At 37.3% G+C, this 26,985-nt stretch overlaps 1 protein-coding gene and 3 non-coding genes across 4 annotated transcripts; all 4 read left to right on the forward strand.

Annotated features, from left to right (window-relative positions):
* Window positions 1–331: 331 nt before the first annotated feature.
* LOC115437384 (peptidase inhibitor 15-like) lies at window positions 332–9,351 on the forward strand. Its single transcript, XM_030160611.1, has 5 exons — window positions 332–583; window positions 3,477–3,595; window positions 3,674–3,806; window positions 5,361–5,476; window positions 8,030–9,351. The coding sequence occupies exons 1-5, from the start codon at window positions 332–334 to the stop codon at window positions 8,163–8,165; spliced, it is 756 nt and encodes a 251-aa protein (XP_030016471.1). The 3' UTR covers window positions 8,166–9,351.
* Window positions 9,352–16,242: 6,891 nt separating this feature from the next.
* On the forward strand, window positions 16,243–16,329 carry trnay-gua (transfer RNA tyrosine (anticodon GUA)). Its single transcript is given in 2 exon segments — window positions 16,243–16,279; window positions 16,294–16,329. It is a non-coding gene; the product is annotated as a tRNA-Tyr (tRNA).
* A 1,434-nt stretch (window positions 16,330–17,763) lies between these two features.
* Window positions 17,764–17,850, forward strand: trnay-gua (transfer RNA tyrosine (anticodon GUA)). Its single transcript is given in 2 exon segments — window positions 17,764–17,800; window positions 17,815–17,850. It is a non-coding gene; the product is annotated as a tRNA-Tyr (tRNA).
* Window positions 17,851–18,281: 431 nt separating this feature from the next.
* trnay-gua (transfer RNA tyrosine (anticodon GUA)) lies at window positions 18,282–18,368 on the forward strand. The gene is given in 2 exon segments: window positions 18,282–18,318; window positions 18,333–18,368. It is a non-coding gene; the product is annotated as a tRNA-Tyr (tRNA).
* Window positions 18,369–26,985: the final 8,617 nt, after the last annotated feature.

The raw sequence follows: 26,985 nt of genomic DNA on the forward strand, positions 1-26,985 counted from the left end.
AGTGTGTGTTCAGTGTGTGTTTAGTGTGTATTCAGTGTGTGTTTAGTGTGTATTCAGTATGTGCTCAGTGTGTATTCAGTGTGTGTTCACTGTGTGTTCAGTGTGTGTGTTGGACACTGGACACACATGCAGCATGAACTCCTGACTCCTCCTCCTCCTCCTGAACTTTTTCCTCCATGTGGACTTGAGTTTTTTTGTGAAACTCTGGGGGCAGAGTGAACCTCCACAGCTGCTCATCCTCCAGCACCAGGAGCATCTGCACAACAACAACAACCACAGCTGAAGTAGAGCTGCATCATCTTCTTTTGGTTGTGCGTAAAAAGCCGCTTCAATGAGAGGCGTTTATTTACTGACCTGTGCAGTCCTGCTGTGCGGAGTCCACGGACGGCTCCGGAACTCCACGGACTCCTCGGGGATCCTGCAGCCGAGTGGGGATCCTCTGATCCGGGGCAGCTCCGCGTCCGGCGGACACAGGACGCGGAGGAGACGTTACATCAGCCAGAGCGACATGGTGGCCATCCTGGACTACCACAACCAGGTCCGGGCCAACGTGTTCCCCCCTGCGGCCAACATGGAGTTTATGGTAACTAACAAACAAACAAACAAACAAACAAACAAACAAACGAACAAACAAACAAAGAAAGATAATGGGAGTCTTTATAATGAGCACATTTTACACTTTAAAAGTTATTTATTTATTTATTTACAATTATTATTATTATTATTATTATTATTATTATTATTATTATTATATGGTATTTCGGTATAGTGTAGTTTAGTTATCCATAAAGAAAGATATAATTAAGGGCAACTTTACAGAAAGTCAAATAAGTTTAAATAAAGTTAAATTCATCTACTTAAAGCAAAAAGCATAGTTTAATTATTACATTTGTTTATTCTGGGCCTAGTTGTGCATGAGTAGACCATACATGGCATCAGTTTTTCCAGGTTGTTGGCAAATAAGACGGCATTTAATTATCATTATTATTATTTTTTCATTAAATTAAATTAAATTGTATTTTATGTTGTATTTTTTGTTATGTTTCAGTTTGTGCTTAGAATATAAAGTCATGTGTTAAAATAAAGAAATTAGATTAGATTAGATTAGATTACATTACATTAGATTACATTAGATTACATTAGATTCAACTTTATTGATCCTTTGGGCAGTTCCCTCAGGACGTTGAGGTTCCAAAAGCAGCACAACACCAAATATACACACAAGAAAAAAGCAAAACAATAACTATAAAAACAGTACAAGTGTTTTCTGTGTGCTGTGGCGTTCCCAGTCTGCTGTCTCTTGTAAATGCACAGGAAAAAGATCAGAAACTAGTGATAAATATACACATTCATGTCTTCTCATATGCATAAATCTATGTGTCAGTATGTGCTTATGATCAAAATAATGCATTAAAATATACAAGTTATCAGTTACTGTGTAAAGTTTGTACTCTGCTGTCTTTTAAGTGACAATGGGGGGGGGTGGGGGGGGGGGTGGTTCATTCACCAGAGGCCTTTCCAGTGACACTACAAGACTGACATTAATGAGAAAGGAGGAAGAACTGGGACCATTTAGAAAAGGAATTAGCAAATTGTTAAACATGTTTGTGTTATATTATGTTTTTGTTTGTTCAAAAATAATAATATTTGAGCATTGAGACCCAATGTATCAAATAGGATACAATATTGAAACTCATACATGGAAACTGATATTTGAGAGAACTGAAAAAGAACTGGAATTTTCTGTCAATGAGTTAATGGTTCAGGCTTTATGGGGTTAATGGATACTTTTATTAACTACAATTGGGATTAGATTTAGTCTGAAAATTAAACAAAAATTACACTAAACTGTTGAATTTAGATTTAGTTGCAGCTCATGTTGTGTTGTTTGTCCCAAAGACTGTTGGTGTTTGACGTCTAAGCTTAAATCTGCAGAGTTGGCATGTTGAGTATTTGTGTTACTATTTTTATCATATTAACTTCGCAGATTGACGTCCTTTTTAAGAGTATACGTTGTCTGACGTCATGCTGGCTGTGTTTTTCTTTATCAGAACTGAAGACATTAGGGTCTTTAGTGCATTTGACAGAAACAGTGCCATCCAGATGTACTGTGTTTGTCATTTTGCTACTTGTCGCTGTCTTTGGTGCTGATTTACACCCATCTGTCTGCAGGCTGTCACTAAAACAGGCCTTTCCAACCTGTGATGTTAGTAGACTTTGACTTTTGTTTTCATTTCTTTTCATTTTCGCTGCTGCTGGAGGGGCTGAACTTGTTTTCTTTTATGTCTGATGCTTCTTACCTCCCAAAAATGATGAATTATCAAACATTTTCTTGGAGTCTGAAGAAAATGGATCGTTTTTATTTTATCTGTTTCCTCATCCAAATCTGTCACCGTGTGCCTCCCACTGCAGTCCATACAACCTGTATTTACTGTTGTACTGAAATGTGTTTGGAAGCTTTTTGGTAACTATGCAACCAAAGGACAAAACACACACATTTGGGGCTAAAAACATTTGCATTTGGAGCAGGAAATTAATAAAAGATCAGGATTAGAGGGTTTCTGTGAGACTGTAGATAAACTGCAGAGTAGTTTTTTTTTAACCCATAAAGACCCTGTGCTACATATGTGTCAGGTCCAAAACAGTTTTTTCCCCTATATTTAACTTTTCTTAACTGATTTATAACCATTTATGAGAATATTATCCTCTACAGCTTGTGTTTTTTGTTTTGTTTTTTTTTTTAGTGAAAATCAGGTGTTTTCCCATTTTTAATTCACTGTTCATTTTAATGCCTGGTCCAACTAAAGGTCCATTTGTTTGGACAAATATAATGAGAACAACACAAATAGCTCACAGTAGTGGAATTTCACAGCTGATATCTATCCATTTAACATGTTTTCTTGATAAAAACCAAAATCAGTATCTGTGTCATTGTACTGACAAAAACAGTGCTTTTAGACATTCCATGTTTTCTTTTCTGTCTGTTTTAGTCACATGACACACACAGGAGTTGCATAACTATTGTCGTTGATGACTTTTGATGGACTAATAATTTCTTCATGACTGTATCAGAAACAGAGAAAACTCAAGAAAAAGTGACTTTTTCAGCGAAGATATCCATAATTGAACATAAAAAAACAAATGTGTCCATCCACTGTCATTGATCCAACTCCATGGGTTTTACTGGTGAATCAATGTTGTAGAAGATGATGGTGTTTCCACGGTAACTATGGAGCTTCTGAAAAAATACATATTTTCACCCAAATTATGACCATTTATTAACCCTTGTTTTTTCTCAAGAGTTGTTGTAAATGCTTTTAAGAAGGAAAAAAGTAATGATTCTTCTACAGCTTTTTCAAGATGTTTCCTGAGTGTCTCCTATATTAGAAAAAATGGAAATATTGCTTTTGTCTATATTTGTTCTGTATATTTGTTCTATATTAGTTCCATTGACACCAGCTGTTGCTCTTTTACAGATGTGGGACAATGACCTGGCCCGGACAGCCGAGGCCTGGGCTGCCACCTGTCTGTGGGAACACGGACCCGCCTACCTGCTGCAGTTCTACGGTCAGAACCTGTCCGTCAGGACCGGAGGGTCAGTACACATGACGGTGAACATGATCAGACGGTCAGTGTCGTCCTCGATATGGACCCATGTGTCCTCTGTCCACAGGTACCAGTCTATCCTGCAACTGGTCAAACCTTGGTATGATGAAGTCAATGACTATGTGTTTCCATATCCTCACCTGTGCACACCCAGATGTCCTCTTCTGTGTTACGCACCCATGTGTACTCACTACACACAGGTAAGAACAGCAGCAGCAGCGTCTGACAGCATGTGTTCGCATGCTCAAAACAGTTATTTAACATCTGCAAATACATTTCACACATTCTGCAGAAAATTGAAAAGAGTAAAAACACATTTAGTTTAAAAAAAAAATTAAGACAATGAAAACAGAATCAAAATGTGTCGATGTGACACCATTGATTGTTGTATGTTACATAATAGATGCTACTTTTCCATAAGAGTAAGATATTCCAATGCTGCGTTTCCACTACGTGGAACCGAGTGACTCAGCTTGACTCGACTCAACTCCACTAGGCCTTTTTACATTTCCATTGTGTAAAAGAAAGCTGGTACTACTTTTTTAATACTTGCTTGGCTGAGGTTCTAAAACAGGTGAAGAAATACTAAAATGTGACATGAAAACACTGCAGACCACTGATTGGTCAGAGAGTTGTCTCTGCGTCATTGTGTCATCAATGGATGAAAGGAGGTTCAGACATTTCTGTCCTTGGTGGCCGATGAAAATATCAGCACGAGCTTGACAGAATAAGTGAGTTTATCAGCAACTCTCTGAGCAAATGTCACAGAAGTTAGACGCAGTGTCGCTATGACGACCAGGTACTCTAAAGTCAGTAGTATCCTGTGATGGAAACAGTCTCCAGGAATAGTACCTGGTACCCGAGTGGAGTCAAGCCGGTTCCACATGGTGGAAACGCAGGACAACAGCTCATGTATACAGACTTTAGTCTTTATATACTCTATATACTGATGCATCATTTTCACCAAGTCTATATATATAGACTAAAGTCTACATATACATGCAGTTTATATATAGACTTGTGTTTTTTGTTTTGGACTGAGGAGAAAGTTGCAGAATTCTTTTTTTTTCACCCTGGAGCTTGTGTCAATTAAAACTTTAAAAATTTGAGTTCATCAACAAATCACAGGTTTTAGTTCTGGTTGTAACTTGTCAATTTCTGAACTAAATATATGACTTTAAAAGTGACTTTCATTTAACTAGTATCTGCTTATGAGAAACAATAAAAGAAACAATCAGTGTTCAATTTGAAATTCCTCACAATTCAATTTTCATTCAATTTTGGAAACTTAGGAGCTTGTATTTACTTAGTTTAGTATTTGTTAGTCCAACCTATGTATTAACATTGTCCCACACCTCACTGAAGACCATAATATACTGGAACATGTTAAGAACTGATCTAAATGAACAGTACACCTCCATTATTGTGGAAATTTAGCTGATTAAAGTCTATGTGGATTCATTTTAGCCTGATGTTATCTATTCCTATGGTTGGTATATTGTCTTAATAGTTCACCAGTTTCACCAAGTGTAACAGCACTTTGACATTATTACATGACAAAGTTTTACTGATAGTGAAGGAATATTAATATGTTTCACCACAGCTGAACTAAAAATGCCTCGATGCTGCTCTAAAATATTTATTACTGGTTTTATAAGTGGATCAGTTTGATTTGACCTTATTTGCTCTTTTTAATCTATTCGTGACAGAGTGCACCCAGATAAAGTGGTTTGGTTGTACGGTGTTTGTTTCAGATGGTGTGGGCCACCACCAGCAGAGTGGGCTGTGCAGTTCACACCTGCTACAACATGTTTGTGTGGGGAGCTGTGTGGAGAGAAGCCACCTTCCTCGTCTGTAACTACTCCCCTAAGTATGACTTTACTGTGTTGGCCTGCATTTACATGTGTGCAAATAAAACAGATGTGATGACAGATGTCCCTGTTCCAGCTTGTCGTCAGGTTTACGTGTCTGCGTGTCGTGATGAGATCAGATCAGATTCAACTTGTGTCAATGGACTCTGTTGGAGCTACAGCAGAGATGGAAGTTTAGTCTGAAGTGGTTTAAGGAGGAGGAGAACCAAGGTTATAATAGTTTTGGATTTTTCATTATAGTTTAGTTTTATTTAGTTTTAACTTTTTTTTCTCTAATTCAGTTAGTTTTAATTTGTTTTTAGAGCAGGTTTGCTAGTTTTTATTAGTTTTCGTTATTTTCTAAATGCTTAGTTTTAATTTCGTTTTGTCATGTTTTTTATCTTCTTCGCCATCGAATTCAAATAAATCCCGTACAGAACTCTGCTGCTTTCTCCCAACTTAAGTCTCCATGTTTCTAGGTAGAGTGGGGATGAGAAGATGACTCTAAATGACAAGTGACGGACCGTTAAATATCATATGGTGCCAGCAGCTAAAATTGCTTGAGGGAAATAAATCGCTTTCGTATCAGTCCAATGTTGACAAAGACAAAAACGAAGGGAATTTTATCCATAATTTTTATACATTTTAGTTAGTTTAGTAAGCACACAATACAGTTTCAGTTAGTTATTGTTGTTTTCTTTTAATTATAGTTTTTATTTATTTCAGTTAATGAAAATATTTTTACAATTCTAGTTTTCGTTATTTCGTTAGTTTTCGTTAACGATAATAACCTTGAGGAGAACTCCTGTTCTATAAAAGCATCTGTCCCAGTGTGATGATGAGGATGATGATGACAATGATGATGATGATGATGATAATGATGACGATAATGATGATGATGATGACAATGATGATGACGATGATGATGATGATGATGATAGTGATGATGATGATGATGACGACGACGTCAATGATGATGATAGTGATGATGACGATGATGACGATGATGAGCACGATGATGACAATGATGATGACGATGATGATGACGATGATGGTGACGATGATGATAGCGATGATGACGATAATGATGATGACAGTGATGATGACGATGATGATGATGACGATGATGATAGTGATGATGATGATGACGATGATGATGATAGTGATGATGATGACAATGATGACGATGATGACAGTGATGATGATGATGATGATAGTGATGATGATGATGACGATGATGATGATGATGACGATGATGATGATAGTGATGATTATGATGATGATAGTGATGATGATGATAGCGATGATGTTGATAGTGATGATGACGATGATGATGATGACGATCATGGTAATGATGATGATGACAATGATGATTTTGATAGTGAGGACAATGATGATGACAATGATAGTGATGATGATAGTAATGATGATGATGATAGTGATGATGATGATGATAATGATGATGATATGATGACAATGATGATTATGATAGTGAAGACAATGATGATGACAATGATAGTGATGATGATGATAGTGATAGTGATGATGGTGATAACAGTGATGATGATGATGATGATGATGATGATGATGATGATGGTGATGATAGTGATGATGATGATGATGATGATGACGACAGTGATGATGATGACAGTGATGATGATGATGATGATGATGATGATGATGGTGATGATGATGGTGACGACAATGACAGTGATGATGATGATGATGATGATAGTGATGATGATGATAGTGATGATGGTGACAACAATGACAGTGAGGATGATAGTGATGATGATAGTGATGGCGATGATGATGATGATGACGATGATGATGATAGTGATGATTATGATGATGATAGTGATGATGATGATAGCGATGATGTTGATAGTGATGATGACGATGATGATGATGACGATGATGGTAATGATGATGATGACAATGATGATTTTGATAGTGAGGACAATGATGATGACAATGATAGTGATGATGATAGTAATGATGATGATGATAGTGATGATGATGATGATAATGATGATGATATGATGACAATGATGATTATGATAGTGAAGACAATGATGATGACAATGACAGTGATGATGATGACAATGATAGTGATGATGATGATAGTGATAGTGATGATGGTGATAACAGTGATGATGATGATGATGATGATGATGATGATGATGATGGTGATGATAGTGATGATGATGATGATGATGATGATGACGACAGTGATGATGATGACAGTGATGATGATGATGATGATGATGATGATGATGATGATGATAGTGATGATGATGGTGACGACAATGACAGTGATGATGATGATGATGATGATAGTGATGATGATGATAGTGATGATGGTGACAACAATGACAGTGAGGATGATAGTGATGATGATAGTGATGATGATGATGATGACAAAAATGATGACCACTGGTAACCCACCAGTTGAGAATGAGAGAATGACTGCTCTAAACCACAGGGTTGACACTTTGGAAAACAGTTTGAACATTTGTATTGACATTTTATAATTCCATTGAATTGCCATGTGTTGTGTTGCTTCTCCTCAGGGGTAACTGGATCGGGGAGGCTCCTTACAGGGTGGGGGTTCCATGTTCTGCCTGTCCATCCAGCTATGGTGGATCCTGCAGCAACAACATGTGCTTCCCAGCTGTCCAGTCCAACTACATGTACTGGTTTAAGTGAAGATGCAGGACAGTGAAGCTTCTGGATGAATCATATGTAACTGGAGAACACTTTTTCAACTCACAGAAAACAGCCATCAGATACTGCTCTAGAAATGTAACCGACAAAGAATGTTTCTGGTGATACAAAGTTTGACATTCTATCCAGTAACCCTTGGGATGTGAAAGGCAACACACTTAGGGTCAGGACTACTTTTGTGGTCACAGACCGGTGCTGATGAGACCTAAATAGAATGTGCAATTCACAAAGCACCTGCAAAGGGTTGAATTCACCTCAAACTGTGCTGTGCAAATAGCTTCATGGTGCACCTGTGCCATTTGCATGTGAATTAGGGTATATTTACACATTCGGTGCTAGATCAGTCTTTTTTTATGTGTAATTCACAAAGGATCATGTAGTTTCTTACAAGCAGTCAAACTGGTGCTATTAAGATTTGTAGGAAATGTTTAATAATTGTGCACAAACTGATCTGTCTTTTGAGTCTTGAACATTGTGTGTACATAAATAGTGGCCGCCATTTTAAAGCCAGTAATTTGTGATGTGGCCATGTTGGCTTTTTGGAGCCACAAGTGACTATATATAGACAAAATAGACAGAACCAAGGGGTTAAAGGTGAGCTAATCCTAAACACTAGCTTATACAGTAAAAGAGTAAACTTCATCAAGTCCTGTGGAAAAAAAGTCATTTTATGGTCTTACCAGTAAAACTTATTAACCGCAACTTTTTTTAAGGAAAAAAAAGCAGTTTATTAAACAAGTGGTTCCAGGCACAACAATCCCCGCCCCTCGCATGTATTGTTGCTTATTTTGGCATCGATCCAGCTGACTTCATCGCGTCAGTGTGTGTGCTGATGTCAGCGCAGACATAGACAGCACAGACACATTTCAGCCATTATAAGTAAATGGGAAGAAAAAAAAAGATTTTTAAAATTCATAAAAAATTTTAACTTCGACCTACTTTTCCCCGAATGTAAAGACATCTATTTTGGGTCACTGGTAATCTATAAACCCAATTTAGTTTGAATTCAACTAATAGTTTTGCTGGTACAAACGTGAAATTTTGCCTAATATATGTAAATTGGGGAAAAAAAAAAAAAGATTTTAAAAATTCATAAAAAATAGAAACTTTGACCTACTTTTCCCAAAATGTATTGACATCTATTCTGGGTCACTGGCAATCTAAAAATCTAATTTGGTATGAATTCAACCAATAGTTTTGCTGCTAGAGTGTTAACAAACAAACAAACAAACAAATAAACAAACCAAACACAACACCTCTTGCCCTTGCCTCCCCTTCGGGGTAATTAACCAAAACCCTGAAAGTCCAACTCGGCAGGTGAGCGAGCATTTGCCCTGATATCTTATTAATGGAGCAATAAATCAAAGCTGGACCATCAGATCACTACAATCACAAAAATTACAGATCACAGAAATGACAGGAACTTTACCAGGAAGTTTAATTTTACCCGGGATTTTGAAAAACCTTGGTGTGTTTCCACCAAAATTTCCTGGGTAAAAAAACTTTGCTTTCGCTGAAAAATGTAACTTGTCAGGGGATTGGACTTTTGAGAATCCATCCGAGCTTGATTTAAATGCATTTCCAGTAACTTTGAGGTGGTGGAAATGCAAACTACACACATTACCAGGAATCCTTTACCCAGGTAAATCTATTCTTGGTAATAAAAGTTCCTGGCAATGTTGGTGGAAAAGGAGCTAGTGTATGAGTATTTTTTAGAGAGAAGTTCAGTGTAAGTCTATGGGAGCCAGAGCTTTTTGTGGCCAGACCCAGTGGCCCTCAGTGGTATTACAGCTTTAATATCCATCCACACTGGTTTAATTGACTTTATTGGTCTTAGGGGCCATTCACACGTAGCCGGGGATTTTATAAACGTTAATTTTTGTCTGCGTTTGTACCTATTGTTTACATGGTGATGGGCATGTGCACCGAAAATAAAGGTTTCTAAAAATTCCGGCCAAAGTGGAGATTTCTGCATATCTCCATTTTTGCGTTTGCACATAAACAGAGGGAAATGTGAAAATGGAGATTCTTAGTTTTCGTAGGCAATATTCTACCAAGTTCACATGCGATGATACAGTTTAGAGGAAGAGGATGGAGCTGATAAGTGAAGTTGTAAGTATTAAATGAGAAAATCAAGAAATTTGGCAGCGAATGTTAGCATCTTAGCTAATTAGCGCCATCTGTTCATCTGCTTAACCCTTTATAGGGCACTCATTGAAATACTCTGAATTTCAGAATTTCAACCATAGTGTGTTAGTCCCTCCTCTTGCCATAAAACATCCAAGCAGCACTTTCTAAAAAGTAAACACATGCAATAAAATGACTGTTATAAGGTCATAAACTGACAAAAAGTCACACATATTTGCAATTTACAGCTTAAAAATGTCCATAAAATCTCTCTGAATCACTGTGTAGTGTTACAAAAACCAATTTGCTTCTGACCTCACAGAGGCATGGGATTGGACCCATATTTAATGTCAGCAGAAATTACCATAAATAGTCACTTGCCTGATAAAGGGTTTACAGGATCTTTGTGTATTTACTTGATATAAAATAAGACTTTTATGCTACATTTGAAAACTACATCCTCATAGGGTCATAGTGAACATGACTTTTTGTTGTGATTCTTTACAGGATTCTGATTGGTTAATGGAACATGTCACCCCACTACTCTGCCATCTACAGGCCTGGCATGCTCTTGACGGTATAGATATATGTGGCCATATAAACGCAGAGTTTTCCAAAAACGATCACGTCTGCACAAGGTTTTTATTCTATTCTATTCTATTCTATTCTATTTTATTCTATTTTCAAAAATACCTGGCTATGTATAAACGTAGCCGTACAGTGACTATGAAAGTCAGGCTGCTTTATTACAAAAACTCCATTTTATCAGCCTGGAATCTGACTGTAACAGCTACAGAACACAGTTAATTACAGTCAGATTCTCACTCATCTGGTGTTAGTGAAGTTACCACCATCTGATTTCACCATCTGTAAGAGTCTGAAGACACTGTGACATAAAATAAAAGTTTTATGTCCGAAACAGAACATCAGCGCTAATGTCTATATAAAACATTCAGTGACACATGAGCTTTATTTTAACCTTTTAAGGAAATGTCAGCAAAGTACCAGCTTTTTTTTGTTTTGTATTAAATCAGTGCCTATACTGGAAACATCATGACGCAACAGTTTTTTCAGATGCAGTTTTTCAAATTTTTATGGAATGTCCTTTGTGATGGACAGTTTTCTTTTCTTTTTTTTGTATAAAGTTGTGAAACTCTTGTCGACACATGTGGACAGAAAACCCAGAGCTGGGTCTGAGGAGGTTGAGTTCAAAACATTAAATGGAACACGTTTTAGACCTGCCTTAATTACATTAGTGGACATTTCGGTAAATTGTGAAATACACACAAAATACAAGACAAACAGAAAGAGTGAAAGTTGATTTGTGATTGTGGAGAGCTCTGTGTGTGGGCACCTCTGTTAATTAAAGAGAATTAATTCCCTGCAATTTTCATTACAGGCCAATCTCTTAATGGAAAAAGTCTGAAACACTAGAAACAAGTGTACTTAACAGATGCCAAATAAGAGGTGAAAATTAAGTACAATTAGTGGATACACTTGTTTTTTTGTTTTTTTTTTATCTTTAGTGCTATTTGTAATTAGGGGCACGATGATAATCATAATATTTGCATCATTTCTGGAAGTTTGGAGGTTGTACAATGGCAAGGGGAGAAAAAGTGAGAACAAATAGAACAGAACTTTTACTATTTTACAGTCAAGTGTGCTTCCACGTCCATTTAAAGACATTTTCAGTGTATTATCAGAGTTCAGAGATTAATACAAATAAAACTTCTGCAGCTTCTCTCTGCTCTGTTTAAAAGCTTCAGTGACTCTTTACAGTCTGTTCAGAATAAAACAAAAAGTCCCACCACAGGCCTGGTGATGTAAAAATGACCAATTTTTCTCTATTATTCACATTTATTACAGAAATATCATGGCAGCTCCCCTAACTTTTCCATCACAACTTGAAATGCAATCATATTGTCTGTCTTTATATTGAGTCTGTTTGGGATCATATACTTAATTCTGGTGTTTTAAGCTTTAAAGAAAAGAAAAGAAAATCTATCAAGTGCATACGTGTATATTACAAGTAAAAGTTTTGTTTTTGTTGTTACTATGTCATTACTATTTCTTATTTTAAAGTGAATAATTACAATAAAGTTTTTTTTTTCTTTATCCAGTGTCTGAGATTATATTTTAAAGGTATTATTTTTTGTAAGATTTGAACTCATCATGTTTTCTCTTGAGGTTACAAGAAACTTTCTATTGAATAACTTTACCAATATTGTCTCCTTCCCTTTATTTACCTATTGTCCAAAAATAAATAAATAAATAAATAAATAAATAAATAAATAAATAAATAAATAAACCCTTCATTACATCTTCTACAATGACCAGTTGCATGAACACATTTTGATAGATTAGCTATTTTAAAGAGTCCTATTAAAACAGGCACATCTGTGGTGTTATGGGCCAAAATCAGCTACGGTAGAATTTAGAGGTTGTTTATACAGAGAGAGAAGAACAGAATAAGTCCTGCCAAACCATTAGGAACAAAATGCAACAAAACAACACAATGGCAATAAAATCCCACACAAACACAGACTTTGCTTTCCAGAGGTGACACTTATTCATAAGTTGTTGTTCACAATGCTTTTCATTAGTCTCATAATATAATTGCCTAAGTCATATTTTTGGCCAATTTGTGATATTTGCATAAAATGAAGCAGCAGTGTTAGCAGAGTAAAGTTATGCAGATATCACAGTTTGGCCAAAAATATGACCTAAACACTAAATATGACCACTTTGGTTCATAGAAGCTGTTCTGTTTTTTTTTTTTATTTTTTTTTTTTATAGTAACTTTTGTTTTTACTACTATATATACTTCACATATACAAATTGGATCTTAATACAGAAACTAAGAAATACATATGTGGGGTCATTAGAACTTTATTAAAACAATAAATCTAATGTTGCTTTTTACACAGTTTTATATATATATTTGCCTTTTCTTACCGTCATTATAATAATGAATAATAATAATAAATTTTATTGGGATAGCGCTTTTCATGGAACTCAAAGACACTTTACAAAAAGCAGATAAAGCAGATACACAGAAACCAAACACATTAAAAACAGATAAAAGCAGGTGCAAAAGGCAGGTGTATGAATATAAAACAATTAAACATTAAAAGCAATCTTAAATAAGTGAGTTTTTAAAAGGTTTTAAAAAGTCATAAACATTGCTTTTTGAATTATATCTATTTGCCTTTTCTTACCGTCATAAACAGTAATATAATAGATGATGAACTGCTCCCATTTTCCACGGAAAAAAACAACTTCATATAAGAATATGAGGTCTGTCAAGTTAGAAACTGAATCTATAAAATATAAAGTTATCATAACATAGATTGTAAGTTACATAAAATGTGTTGCAAAGTAAATAAATAACTTCCAATCCAATCCAACTTTATTTATAAAGCACTTTAAAACAACTTCAGTGGACCAAAGTGCTGTACAGAAGACTAAAAGCACAATAAAAATTAATTGAAAGCATTAAAAAAAAAAGCCCAAAACATTAAAATCAGATAAAAATAGATAAATAAGACAAGTTAAAATATAAAAACAGAAACAAAATGTCAACATTGCACGAGTGTTAAAAGGCCAAGGAGAACAGGTGGGATTTAAGAAGAGATTTAAAAACAGGCAAATCTGGAATGGGTCAAATCTGACATGTAAACACAAAGATTTGAGACCATTTTTGTGCTAATTTGCCTTTTCCTTTTAATATAAAACATCCAAGTTAGTCTGAATCTATCTATCTATCTATATATCTATCTATATCTATCTATCTATCTATCTATCTATCTATCTATCTATCTATCTATCTATCTATCTATCTATCTATCTATCTATCTATCTATCTATCTATATATATATATATATATATATATTTCTGATCCCTTAAATAGCCTTCTTTAATGCAGCCATATAAACAAACAAAATATGCACTTTAATGGAATAAAAAGCACATGTTTTAGGGGACATATCTTAAGAGAAACATTGTAATTGTAATAGCAGAAGTGTCACTGTAGATGGCGGCAGTCAGTCATCTAGTCTTTCAAACAGCAGCACTTTAAGCAAAGAGATGAAATTATATAAGATTCAAGAATTTATCTGAGAGTAGACAAATAGGACAGCATAAGCACACCAAGAGATAAATAGAAAACAGTTGAAAAAAGATTTAAGTCATATATGTTTGTCCATTCTTTGGAAATTAGAAGTGCATCTGAACCCTACCGTGACCTATTCTGCACGTCTGAGGGAGAAACATGAATAGATGTGCATGGACGGTTGAAAGTGGACAGATCATAGTGGCTATTAGGCCACATAAGGCCAACAAAATATGAAACAATTTCACATGCAGCAAAGCATGACAAGAGCAAATTGAAATGCCTGCAAAGCAAACTGTGTTTTTTTCCCTCCTTCTGCGGTGTAAATGCATCTTCAGTTGTGTTTGAGCGAGAAAGTGGGACTACAAAAGACTAGAAGGCTGCAGGGGTAATAGACTGACAGTGTGCACTGCGTTCTACATAATCTTAAGAGTCGCTTTACTGTTTTTAGACCAACTTTTGTGAGGGAATGGGTCAGAGTTGTACATGCAGATATGGAAGTGTTTTAAATATGCAGTTCCATTAAAAAAAATGCCCAGTAATTTCCTCCAATAATAATATGCAAAGAGAATGCAACAGGTTGGAAATATAAGCAGTACTTGGTATTATGTGCCTTCATTTGTGGTTTGAGTTTTGCATGTTGGATTTGTTTTTAGAAAAGTACAGATAACATGTACAACTTCATACTTCATATAGAGATGTTGAGTTTAATCAAAGTGTAAAAAAAAATGTCTTCATGATCTCTGTAAAAGCCATTTCCTGTAAATGTGCACTGAGAAATTCCTGGCACTAGGGGGCTGTCGATCAATGTTCTGATGTAGTTTTGGATCCTGGGAGTTGTTTTCATCAATACTGCTGATTGATTACATAAATAAATGAATGAATAAATATAAATTGTAAGAAATACACAATAATTTATAGACTGGATGATTGCAGTAACTTTTAAAAGGCCATATTCATCCTACAGGGTGGGGAAGCAAAATTTACAATGAACATTTAGTTGTTTTTTCTCAGCAGGCACTACGTCAATTGTTTTGAAACCAAATATATATTGATGTCATAATCATACCTAACACTATTATCCATACCTTTTCACAAACTTTTGCCCATATGAGTAATCAGGAAAGCAAACGTCAAAGAGTGTGTGATTTGCTGAATGCACTCGTCACAACAAAGGAGATTTCAAAAATAGTTGGAGTGTCCATAAAGACTGTTTATAATGGAAAGAAGAGAATGACTATGAGCAAAACTATTATGAGAAAGTCTGGAAGATACTATTAAAGAAGAATGGGAGAAGTTGTCACCCCAATATTTGAGGAACACTTGTGCAAGTTTCAGGAAGCGTATGAAGGCAGTTATTGAGAAAGAAGGAGGACACATAGAATAAAAACATTTTCTATTATGTCAATTTTCTTGTGGCAAATAAATTCTCATGACTTTCAATAAACTAATCGGTCATACACTGTCTTTCAATCCCTGCCTCAAAATATTGTAAATTTTGCTTCCCCACCCTGTATAGGAGTGAACTCTGTCAGTTACAAAGGTATAATCTGAAATCTGAATAGCCTTACCTGCTCCGTTTAGATAGACTGTATTTAAAACATACCACAGAGTCACATCGCCCATGGAATCTGAACATTTCCATTGCTGACACCATGTGTTTGCTCTACAGCCCTCTGAAACAGTCATTGTGAGCAAAGGTCAACATGAGTTTGAACACATGCTACATGTAGGGAAGACTACAGTGAAACTCCACCAAACATCAGTTAGGAGTGGACTGCCAGTGGGTCATATGTCTGGTAAAACTCAGCCATCCTGGACCTTCGATAGCTCAGTTGGTAGAGCGGAGGACTGTAGTGAGGATAGTAGGCATCCTTAGGTCGCTGGTTCAAATCCGGCTCGAAGGAAAGTGTTTTATGGGTGTGACTCAGTTGAGACAGTCAGACTTAAGCTCTGAATGTCCTTTGACTTCTGGTTTCTGCAGAGGCTGAGGTCTGTCAATATCAGTCAGAAGATGCTGTGGATGTTCTACCATGGGTTTGCTCTACAGCTCTCTGAAACAGTCATTGTGGGTAAGAGTCAACATGTATTTGAACACCTGCTACATGTAGAGAAGACTACAATGAAACCCTACCAAACATCAGCTGTGATCATTCTTTATTCAACTGTGAAATTAATCGATACGTCTTGTTACTAGAGATACATGATCATTTATAGACTGGATGATCGCAGTCACTTTTAAGAGGCCAAGGTCATCCTTCAGGAGTGGACTCTGCCAGTGGGTCATGGCTCTGGGAAAACACTGATGGATTGGACCTTCGATAGCTCAGTTGGTAGAGAAAATATAAATTGTAAGAAATACACAATAATTGCATGGCAGTTCTCTCATTTTGGATAACAGTCACAGAAACACTCTCATGTATCTTGGGCTGCAGAATCCCAGCATCCCCAACGCTCTGTTTGCTGGGGGACTTGACACACATTACAATTCCAACTAAACACAATAACCCATTACTAATTTCTCTGACCATCGCCAAGAAAATCATTTTTCAAAACTGGAAATCCAAACACTCCTGCCATATCACCCACTGGACAAATTTACTCTCAGAACACATATCAATAGAAAAAATAACAGCCTACAAAACAAACAATATATCAGCCTTTGAGGAAACATGGAACCCATTCACAAACTATCTAAAGTCCACCCAGAACTCGTACCAAAGCAGTAACCAAAACCACAGCCATGTACAGGATCACATATCAGACCACATCCAACCCATAACAAACATTTTTTAATTGACATCATCCACATTAACTTCATTCTTTCTCTCTACCTCCACATACAGACAAACCAGGATCCCTGCTCCCCTTCATTCCCACCTACACTTCTTTCTTCCCCTTTCTCTCCCCTCCCCTCTTTCTCTCTTCAACCAAGCCCCCCCCCCCCCTTGCTTTTTTTTTTTTCCTTTTCTTTTTTTTTTGGATTAGAAAGTAATATTTTTATTGTTATCATTATCATCATGTTATCATTATTATTATCATATTGCTATTTACATTTCTGATCTTTTTCATTGTAATATGACGTTGTTGTTTGTCAATACTCTGTCATTGTTGTTGTTTTTTGTTTGTTTATTTGTTTGAGTTTCCTTTTGTTTATGTGTTGTTGTTTTTCTGTCCACATTGTCTTGTTAACTACCACTAATAAAATAAAATAAAAAAAAAAAAAAAATGAAATACACAATAATTTATAGACTGGATGATTGCAGTAACTTTTAAAAGGCCAAATTCATCCTATAGGAGTGAACTCCTTAGCTTCTCTGGCAATTATCAGCATTTCACAACCTTCGATAGCTCAGCTGGTAGAGCGGAGGACTGTAGTGAGCATCACAGGCATCCTTAGGTCGCTGGTTCAAATCCGGCTCGAAGGAAAATATTTTATGGGTGTAACTCAGTCAAACTTAACTTCTGAATGTCTTTTGACACCTGGTTTCAGCTGAGGTCTTTCAGTATCAGTCTGAAGACACTGTGGATGTTCTGTCATGTGTTTGCTCTACAGCTCTCTGAAACAGTCATTGTGGGTCAGAGGTCATCATGTGTTTGAACACATGCTACATGTGGAGAAGACTACAGTGAAACCCCACCAAACATCAGCTGTGATGATATTTGCTGCTGGTGGTTCGGGTTAGAGCAGGACTTTGAAGATGATAACGATTTCAATCAGCCATTTATTCCATCAGAATACAGTTTGTGAGTCAGATTTGTAAGCATGAACAAGGCTGTAATCTGACATGTGAACGGGCACGCTTCAGGAGTGGACTCTGCCAGTGGCTCATGGCTCTGGTGAAACAGCTGAACTGAACCTTCGATAGCTCAGTTGGTAGAGCGGAGGACTGTAGTGGATATAATAGACATCCTTAGGTCGCTGGTTCAAATCCGGCTCGAAGGACTGTTTTATAGGTCTAACTTAGTTGAGACAGTCAAATTCAACTTCTGAGGTGAGTTCTGAATGAAATCTTGTAGGAGAAGCTTATCTGTCTGTCTATCTCTGTCTATTTTAGTTTTAGATTTGACATGAATATTTCAGAAATCTAGAGGTAAAACATTTAAAACAAGTATAATGCTAATGGTATACAAATTGGCTTTTTGTAAAACGAAGCAAAAAAAAAAAACAAAAAAAAAACCCCAACTTTTATGCATTTTGTAAATTAAGTAAAACTATTATCACAAAATAAAATCACATTATTATGTCTCAAAATTGTTTTGCAGCCCAGCTCTATGTTAGTAATGAAACATCTGAATTAAATGTGTCCCAATACTTTTGTCCATATAGGGTAGCTGCATCTTTTCTTAATGAGTAGATCATAAAGAAAAACAAACCAGTACAAAGTTCTGTGGCTTATGAAACAGCACTGATTGCAGGTTAGTTTTATATAATTTAATTTAATGTGTGTGCATAAAGATCTCCACTGCCAACAATTTTTACAAAACTGCTGACTGCGCTCGTTTTGTAAAATCACTTTACATACTTGTACGTTCCCATTTTATATATTTGTATATCTGTTTTATAGAGACAACAAATGCAATCATCATGTTTGCATGTGTAAAAGAGTACTTCATTACTATTACAGGGTGCTTGAAAGTCTTTGAAAGTACGGAATTTTGTTAAGCTGTTTTCCAAACCTAGAAAAGTCTGGAATTATGTGTGAAAATCTTACTAAAGTATGGAAAAAAAGTTTCTCTCATAGTTGAATTTTAGTGTATGCTCAAAGGCACATAATTTTGTAAAATAAGAAATACATGAGGAAAGCATATAAAAAAAAAACTTGATATGATTTCACTAAACGGTCGGTACTGGAATGATTCTAGAGAAACTTACTTGTGTGATTTTCATATGTTTTGGAAACATTTCTGTCAGTAAAACAACTTACAGCGAATTGTGCATTCATTCATCCTTACACTTATTAAAATTAGCTTTTCTACTACACACAACAGGTAAAATCTCAACCAAAACAGTAGGCACACAAGTATAAAAGCACATAAAGTCAAAGTCTTGGGGAAAAAAACAGCAGTTTTAAAAAAGTCTAAAATGTTTATGTGGATAAAGAGAAAGCACCCTGCTAGTACTGTTGTGTGTTACTATTCTGAAGCATTAGTCCAGGATGTTGTTTGTTTTTTCTTGGGCGAGGGCACATTTTAATAGCTCTGACAAAAGTGTTTTCTACATCAAAAAATACCAAAATGTGAAGGAAGTAAATGCTTGAAAACCTAAGCCACTAACTCCACTAATCCTGCTCTGTTGTGCTGGCAGACGTTCAATTCTTATTTCCAGCTTTCAATCCACAGACTGAAATGTCTGACCACTACAACTTTTTTTTTTTTTTTTATTTACAGCGTGTCTTGAAAAGCCCACAGACTGGCGTTTAGTTTCCTCTGAGTCTTACATCATCTTCCAGAGGTCACAACAGAGCCACCGTCATCTGCCAATTGATTTCATTCATCTCAGATTCTCACAGGTGCTTGACTATAGACCCACCACCTTCCACCCACACACTCATTCTTGTGACTCTTTATGAATTCCACAGAGCTCCAGTGTCCATGAATAATAAAAGTATCCGGAGTGTCGTGGACGTGTGAAACAGATAATCTGAGAATCAGTAGTGTATCCCGTCTCCTTTCTCACTCCAGTCTCGCAAACCCGACATGGAACATACACAAACTGTGTATGGATGCAGGATAGTGAACAGCTGCCTCAAAGGAGCTGCTCAGCGGTGGGATCGTTACAATATCATTTCCAAAAACACTAGCTGTGTCCAAAATCCTTCCTTCATCCTCTCATTCACTGCTCCATCTATAAAAAGCACTCGATATGTCTCTAAGCTGTTGTTTCCCAAGCTTAGGGTTGGGGACCAAAAATGGGCCATGGACCTGTTTTTATAACTGAACCTTTTATCGATACATTTTCATTTATCTCAAGGGCAAGTCTTTTTCCGATTTTCCTCTTGGATATTTTTTTTTCAAATGCCATTTGAAATGTGAACAAAAATAGCTGTAAAAGGGAGTTAGTTGTTTGTTTTTTAACAGTGTTGTGCAAGTTACTTCCAAACTGTAATACATTACAAATTACTAGTTACTGTTATTTAAAAGTAATTCCTTACCTTACGTTATTACTGCCTCAGAATTACAATGCGTTACATGAGTCCTGTGTTACTTTGAGTTACATACAGATTCTCGTCATAAATGGCATGTGCCCCCCCCCCAATCCAAGAGATAGGAGAGCTTTGGGGATGCATAAAGTTGCACCCCAAGGTACATGTGGATAGCTCAGTAATTAACGCTATGGTCTACGATGTTTGAATCCCAGTAGAAACGCTTGCATTTTTTTCAGCATTTTACATGTTCAAACAGGGGACACGGTGCTGAGGACACCAGTCGATAAATACGCAATAAAGAATTCTAACTAGCCATAAAATGTTAGCTTGCCTTGACATTGCTGATCACAGGGATCACGCTAACGCTAACTAGCTTCTTAAAGCAGGGTTAGGGTTAGTAATGAGCATACGTCCATGTGACCACTGTACTGTCTTTTGCCATCTTCATCCATTGGCTGAACACCAAAAGGAAACAGAACTTTACTGACACATTTCTGATTCCTTAAGGTCTCATGATCTGGCAGTTTTTTGTTTTTTCTTTTTCATTTGAGCAATTAAATTATGGGTGAAGAGAGTGTTGTAAAGCACTAATGAACATGTACCGAGTAAAATATTACTGAAAATTGATTGGTAATGCCTTACACTACTACGTTACAGCGAAAAGTAATCAGTTACTGTAATGCATTACACTTGTAACATGTTGCTCCCAACACTGGTTCTTCTCAGTGTTAAACATGACTACTGATGTTATTTTTGTAATGCACAGAGTACGTAGACTGAACCCACATGCACGACCCAGAGACAGATGTAAAAGTTCACAGTGTTTATTAAACACCAAGCTCACTGACAGTTCACTGATAATGATAATGAACAAAATCTTGAGAACAATGAGCCCCGGGTTCTTCTTTGGGTTAGTAAACTGGACGGGAGACGAAAACCCACAGTCCGGATTGGTAGAGCACGTCGGCAATCCGACTAAGGAAAAGCAGAGGGAGGTCAGTGGCAGAACCAGGTCATACACGGGCAGGCAGACGGAAAGGCAACAGGACATAAGGATCAGGCTAGCTCACGTACCGTAAAAACAGGCAATAAGGTCGAACACACGTAGTCAGTTGGAGGCTGAAGTACAGACAGGGATAAGGCAACAGGCAAAAAAACAGAGATGGCAAACCAGGTCATACACAGGCAGACAGACAGACAGACAGACAGGATCCAAAAAACGCTGGTAAGTATCTCACAGGGAAAATACGAACTGGTGACCAACAAGGGAAAACACAGGGCTTAAATACACAAAAGGGAGGGAAGACAATGAGACACAGGTGGAACAAATCAGGCCGGGGACAGGTAATCACATGTTGATAGGGTTTCAATGTAGTCTTCCTACATGTACCAGGTGTTTGAACTCCTGTTTGAACCCTTGCCCACGATCATCGCTACAGGGAGCTTTAGACCAATCAGGAATCAACAATCCTGAAGGGCCTTGAACCCTCAATCTGCTGATCTGAAGTCTGACACCTTATCCTTTAGGGCATGTGGTCATATGAGTGGTTTCTTAATGACAAGAGTACCCACACAGACATGGAGAGAACATGGACTCGAACCCTGGACCTTCTTTCTGTTTTGCAACAATTCCTTTTGCCCTTTTGTTTTTCATTACATAACATATGTTTGTTTGTGTTGTCAATCCTTGTGCTCCAAAAAGACAAGAAACCTCTTATTAGGGCATCTCAAAAACGACTTTTCTCTTCAGATCACGGTGTTACTTAAACCAGTTAATGTCCAACATGATAATAGCTTCCCCCAAAAATTTCAGCAAAATCCGTCAATGTTTGACCCCCCCCACCACCACCACAATGTATGAAGGGCCCGTCAAAAAATGCCAAAAACGCTCATTTTAACCCAGAAAATCACATATAATGAGGTCTGAAGTGTCCATAAATTGCTTTTATGGACTCTGGTATTTTACAGCATCCCTGTAATATCAGCTTCATAGGTTATTGTATCAGGTGATAGATAAGTGAAAATAAGGTGATTTTAAGATCACATAACTCAATTATAGGCTAAAAACTTCAAATAGAAAGAAGTTCAGAACAGTAAATGTACTTGAACACAATGTCTGTTTTCTGAACCCCCTTTTCAGCAAAATATAGATTTGAGTTGCAGACAAATACAGATGAACACTGAAATAATAAAGATAAATACAAGATTTAAGGGAGACTTTAATGATGACATGGTTCTGATCATCTGGACAGACTTTTATACATTTGCACTTCACACTTTATTCACATATTACTGACTCTAGAGTTTCTGTTCCATTTGATTCTTTTAAACTCTGGTAGTTTGATTCTGTGGAACCATGTTCCCTCTATGGGCTCCATCCATGGATGCACTGGCATCATCTGGGATGTCCTGAACACTGGTCTGCAGCAGCAATAACCACAGACAGCTCCCACACATTCATCCATGCCTAGAAGGTCAAATATCAGCCAGGACTGGACTAGGGTCCCACAGATCCTCCAGGTCAGGCTGCTGTCCATGCAGGAACTTCTGTGTTTTAAAGGTGGGCTTTCCTCTACTGAATCCTGCAGGTTTGGTTCTTTCCTCTGGTGAATCCTGCAGGTTTGGTTCTTTCCTCTGGTGAATCCTGCAGGTTTGATTCTTTCCTCTGGTGAATCCTACAGGTCTGGTTCTTTCCTCTGGTGAATCCTGCAGGTTTGGTTCTTTCCTCTGGTGAATCCTACAGGTTTGGTTCTTTCCTCTAGTGAATCCTGCAGGTTTGGTTCTTTCCTCTAGTGACTCCTGCAGGTTTGGTTTGTGAATCCTGCAGGTTTGGTTCTTTCCTCTGGTGAATCCTGCAGGTTTGGTTCTTTCCTCTAGTGAATCCTGCAGGTTTGGTTCTTTCCTCTAGTGAATCCTACAGGTTTGGTTCTTTCCTCTAGTGAATCCTGCAGGTTTGGTTCTTTCCTCTAGTGAATCCTACAGGTTTGGTTCTTTCCTCTAGTGAATCCTGCAGGTTTGGTTTTGTGAATCCTGCAGGTTTGGTTCTTTCCTCTGGTGAATCCTGCAGGTTTGGTTCTTTCCTCTAGTGAATCCTGCAGGTTTGGTTCTTTCCTCTAGTGAATCCTGCAGGTTTGGTTCTTTCCTCTAGTGAATCCTGCAGGTTTGGTTCTTTCCTCTAGTGAATCCTGCAGGTTTGGTTCTTTCCTCTAGTGAATCCTACAGGTTTGGTTTGTGAATCCTGCAGGTTTGGTTCTTTCCTCTAGTGAATCCTACAGGTTTGGTTCTTTCCTCTAGTGAATCCTGCAGGTTTGGTTCTTTCCTCTAGTGAATCCTGCAGGTTTGGTTCTTTCCTCTAGTGAATCCTACAGGTTTGGTTCTTTCCTCTGGTGAATCCTGCAGGTTTGGTTCTTTCCTTTAGTGAATCCTGCAGGTTTGGTTCGTGAATCCTGCAGGTTTGGTTCTTTCCTCTAGTGAATCCTGCAGGTTTGGTTCTTTCCTCTAGTGAATCCTGCAGGTTTGGTTCTTTCCTCTAGTGAATCCTGCAGGTTTGGTTCTTTCCTCTAGTGAATCCTACAGGTTTGGTTCTTTCCTCTGGTGAATCCTGCAGGTTTGGTCTTGGTCTGCAGTTGTGTCTCCATGTCTGCTTTGGTTTCTGTTAGTACTTGTTTATCAAACAGACTTAGTACCACAGTAGACTCAGTCAGGTACAACATGTGACGCAGTATGAATGTCTGTACTTTAGGCACGTCAGTATCCATTTAGTATCCATTAAGCATGGGAATGTATTTAAAAACAGCATTTTTTGGTGTTTTTTGGTGGGCCTTTCATACTTTGCAGTGTGGGGGGGGGGTCAAACGTTGACGGATTTTGCTGAAATTTTTTGGGGGGCTGTTATCATGGTGGAGATTAACTGGTTTAAATAACACTGTGATCTGAAGAGAAAAGTGATTTTTGAGATGCCCTACCTCTTATACAACTGATGGAGTCTCCTTGTATCCTTAATGTTTACTACAGCCTTCCAATTCAATCTCAGCCTGTCTTATTTTCTCTCTTTCTGTTTTCATGTCTGTTGGTCTTTTGTCGCACTGGGGGATAGAGCTTCTGCGAAGTCAACAAGCAAAACAAAAGAGGCCACTTGTTGTCTTTATCTCTGCCTCCGACCCTTTTGTCCACACCCTCCTCAATGCCACTTCTTTCTGTCAGGACCAAAATAAAAGCAAAGAGGGGGGTTCTGAGATTCATTTGATTCACCGTAGACTCAGGTTATTTTATCTCTCCCACACACAGCTTTAAAAGGTCACAGCCAGTCGAAATATTTCACTCTTAGCAGGTCCCTATCACAGTTTTCAGGATACGCTGATTCATGTAATGGGAGTGGTAATGGTTTAGCATGCTTCAAATAAATTAGTTTGTACACTTGTCAACAGAAAAGCCTTCTGTTCTATCCTCCTCCTCCTCACTGCATCCTCCTCCTTCTCTGTTTTCTTTTCTTGAATTTCGTTATTACAGTACTTACCCATTATGTCCATACAAAATGTAATGCAGCAGGGTTTTTGTTCTTTTTATGGGTGTAACTGGAGCTGCAAATTCATCTTTAAAACTAGTGGATTGTAGTGATTATGTAAATGTAATTTGTGGAGGTTGGGGATATAAATGCACAGTAAATATTCTAGACACTTCCAACCATCAGTACACCAATAGCAGGTTTCAGGTTCTTTACAAAAAATGCAGCTTGTTTACATTTTTTCGCTGTAACAGTGCTTTAGACACAAGTAAATTCTGTTAAAACAACATTGGGAACTAACTAGCTATATGCAATAGCATCATGAAATTAAAGTACAAAGTAAATGTAAGTTACTGACACAAAATATTACTTTAAATCCCAGTTAAAGTGGTTAAGTCCCAATATATGCTTGAAATTAAAAAAAAAAAAAAATGCTTGTATGTAGAAGATGAGCTGGTCACAAACACTGGGCTGCTGTGTCTTAGTCCATATATTATTATTTTTATTTTATGTATTTGATTGCACAATTCAAGAAAAGCAAGAAAATGAAAGACAAACATCATATATGAAATAAATTATATAAAGATATCTCCTGAGAAAAAATAAACAAAAGATTTTTTTTAAATGTTATCAATATATATTAAGTGATTTCATAGTATATACAGTATCTCACATTTCTGGAAACATTTAATCATATCTTTTCATGGGACAACACTGAAGACATGACACTTGGATACAATGTAAAGTAGTCAGTGTACAGCTTGTATAACAGTGTAAATGTACTGTCCCCTCAAAACAACTCAACCCACAGCCATTAATGTCTAAACTGCTGGCAGCAAAACTGAGTACACCCCTAAGTGAAATGTCCACATTGGGCCCCAAGTGTCAATATTTTGTGTGGCTACCATTATTTTCCAGCACTGCCTTAACCCTTTTGGGCATGGAGTTCATCAGAGCGGTTTCCAGGTTGCCACTGGAATCCTCTTCTTCTCCTCTAAGACGACATCACGGAGCTGGTGGATGTTAGAGACCTTGTGCACCTCCACTTTCCGTTTGAGAATACCCCACAGATGCTCAGTAGGCTTTAGGTTTGGACACATGCTTGGCCACTCCATCACCTTTACCCTCAGCTTCTTTAGCAAGGCAGTGGTGGTCTTGGAGGTGTGTTTGGGGTCATAATCATGTTGGAATACTGCCCTGTGGTCCATTTTCCAAAGGGAGCCCATCGTGTTCTGCTTCAGTATGTCACACTACATGTTAGCGTTCATGGTTCCCTCAGTGAACTGTAGCTCCCCAGAGCCGGCAGGGCTCATGCAGCCCCAGACCATGACACCCCCACCACCATGCTAGACTGTAGGTGAGACACACTTGTCTTTGTACTCCTCAGCTGGTCGCCGCCACATACGCTGGACAACATCTGAACCAAACAACTTTGGCTTGTTCTCATCAGACCACAGGACATGGTTCCAGTAATCCATGTCCTTAGTTTGCTTGTCTTTAGCAAACTGTTTGCGGGCTTTCTTGTGCCTCATCTTTGGTTCCATTTGGACGTTCAGAGGCTATGTAGTTACCGTGGAAACACCGTCATCTTCTACAACATTGATTCACCAGTAAAACCAGTGGAGTTAGATCAATGACAGTGGATGGAGATGCTTGGTTTCATGCTCAGCTAATGATAGATTTTGCTGAAAAAGTCACTTTTTCTTCAGTTTTCTCTTTTTCTGATATAATAACCCTCAACTTTACTCTGAGTCTTTGCAAACATCTACATGATCAGTAAATCAAATATAGAAAATACCTGATATTCACTCCGTATACACAAAATACAGAGAATAGTGTCACAATAAATGGTGATAAATCACTTTTAAAAAGTTAGATATAGAGAAAAAAAAGAAATGGAACCACCACAA

Source organism: Sphaeramia orbicularis, chromosome 17 (assembly GCF_902148855.1).
Source record: "Sphaeramia orbicularis chromosome 17, fSphaOr1.1, whole genome shotgun sequence".
Taxonomy (NCBI): Eukaryota; Metazoa; Chordata; class Actinopteri; order Kurtiformes; family Apogonidae; genus Sphaeramia; species Sphaeramia orbicularis.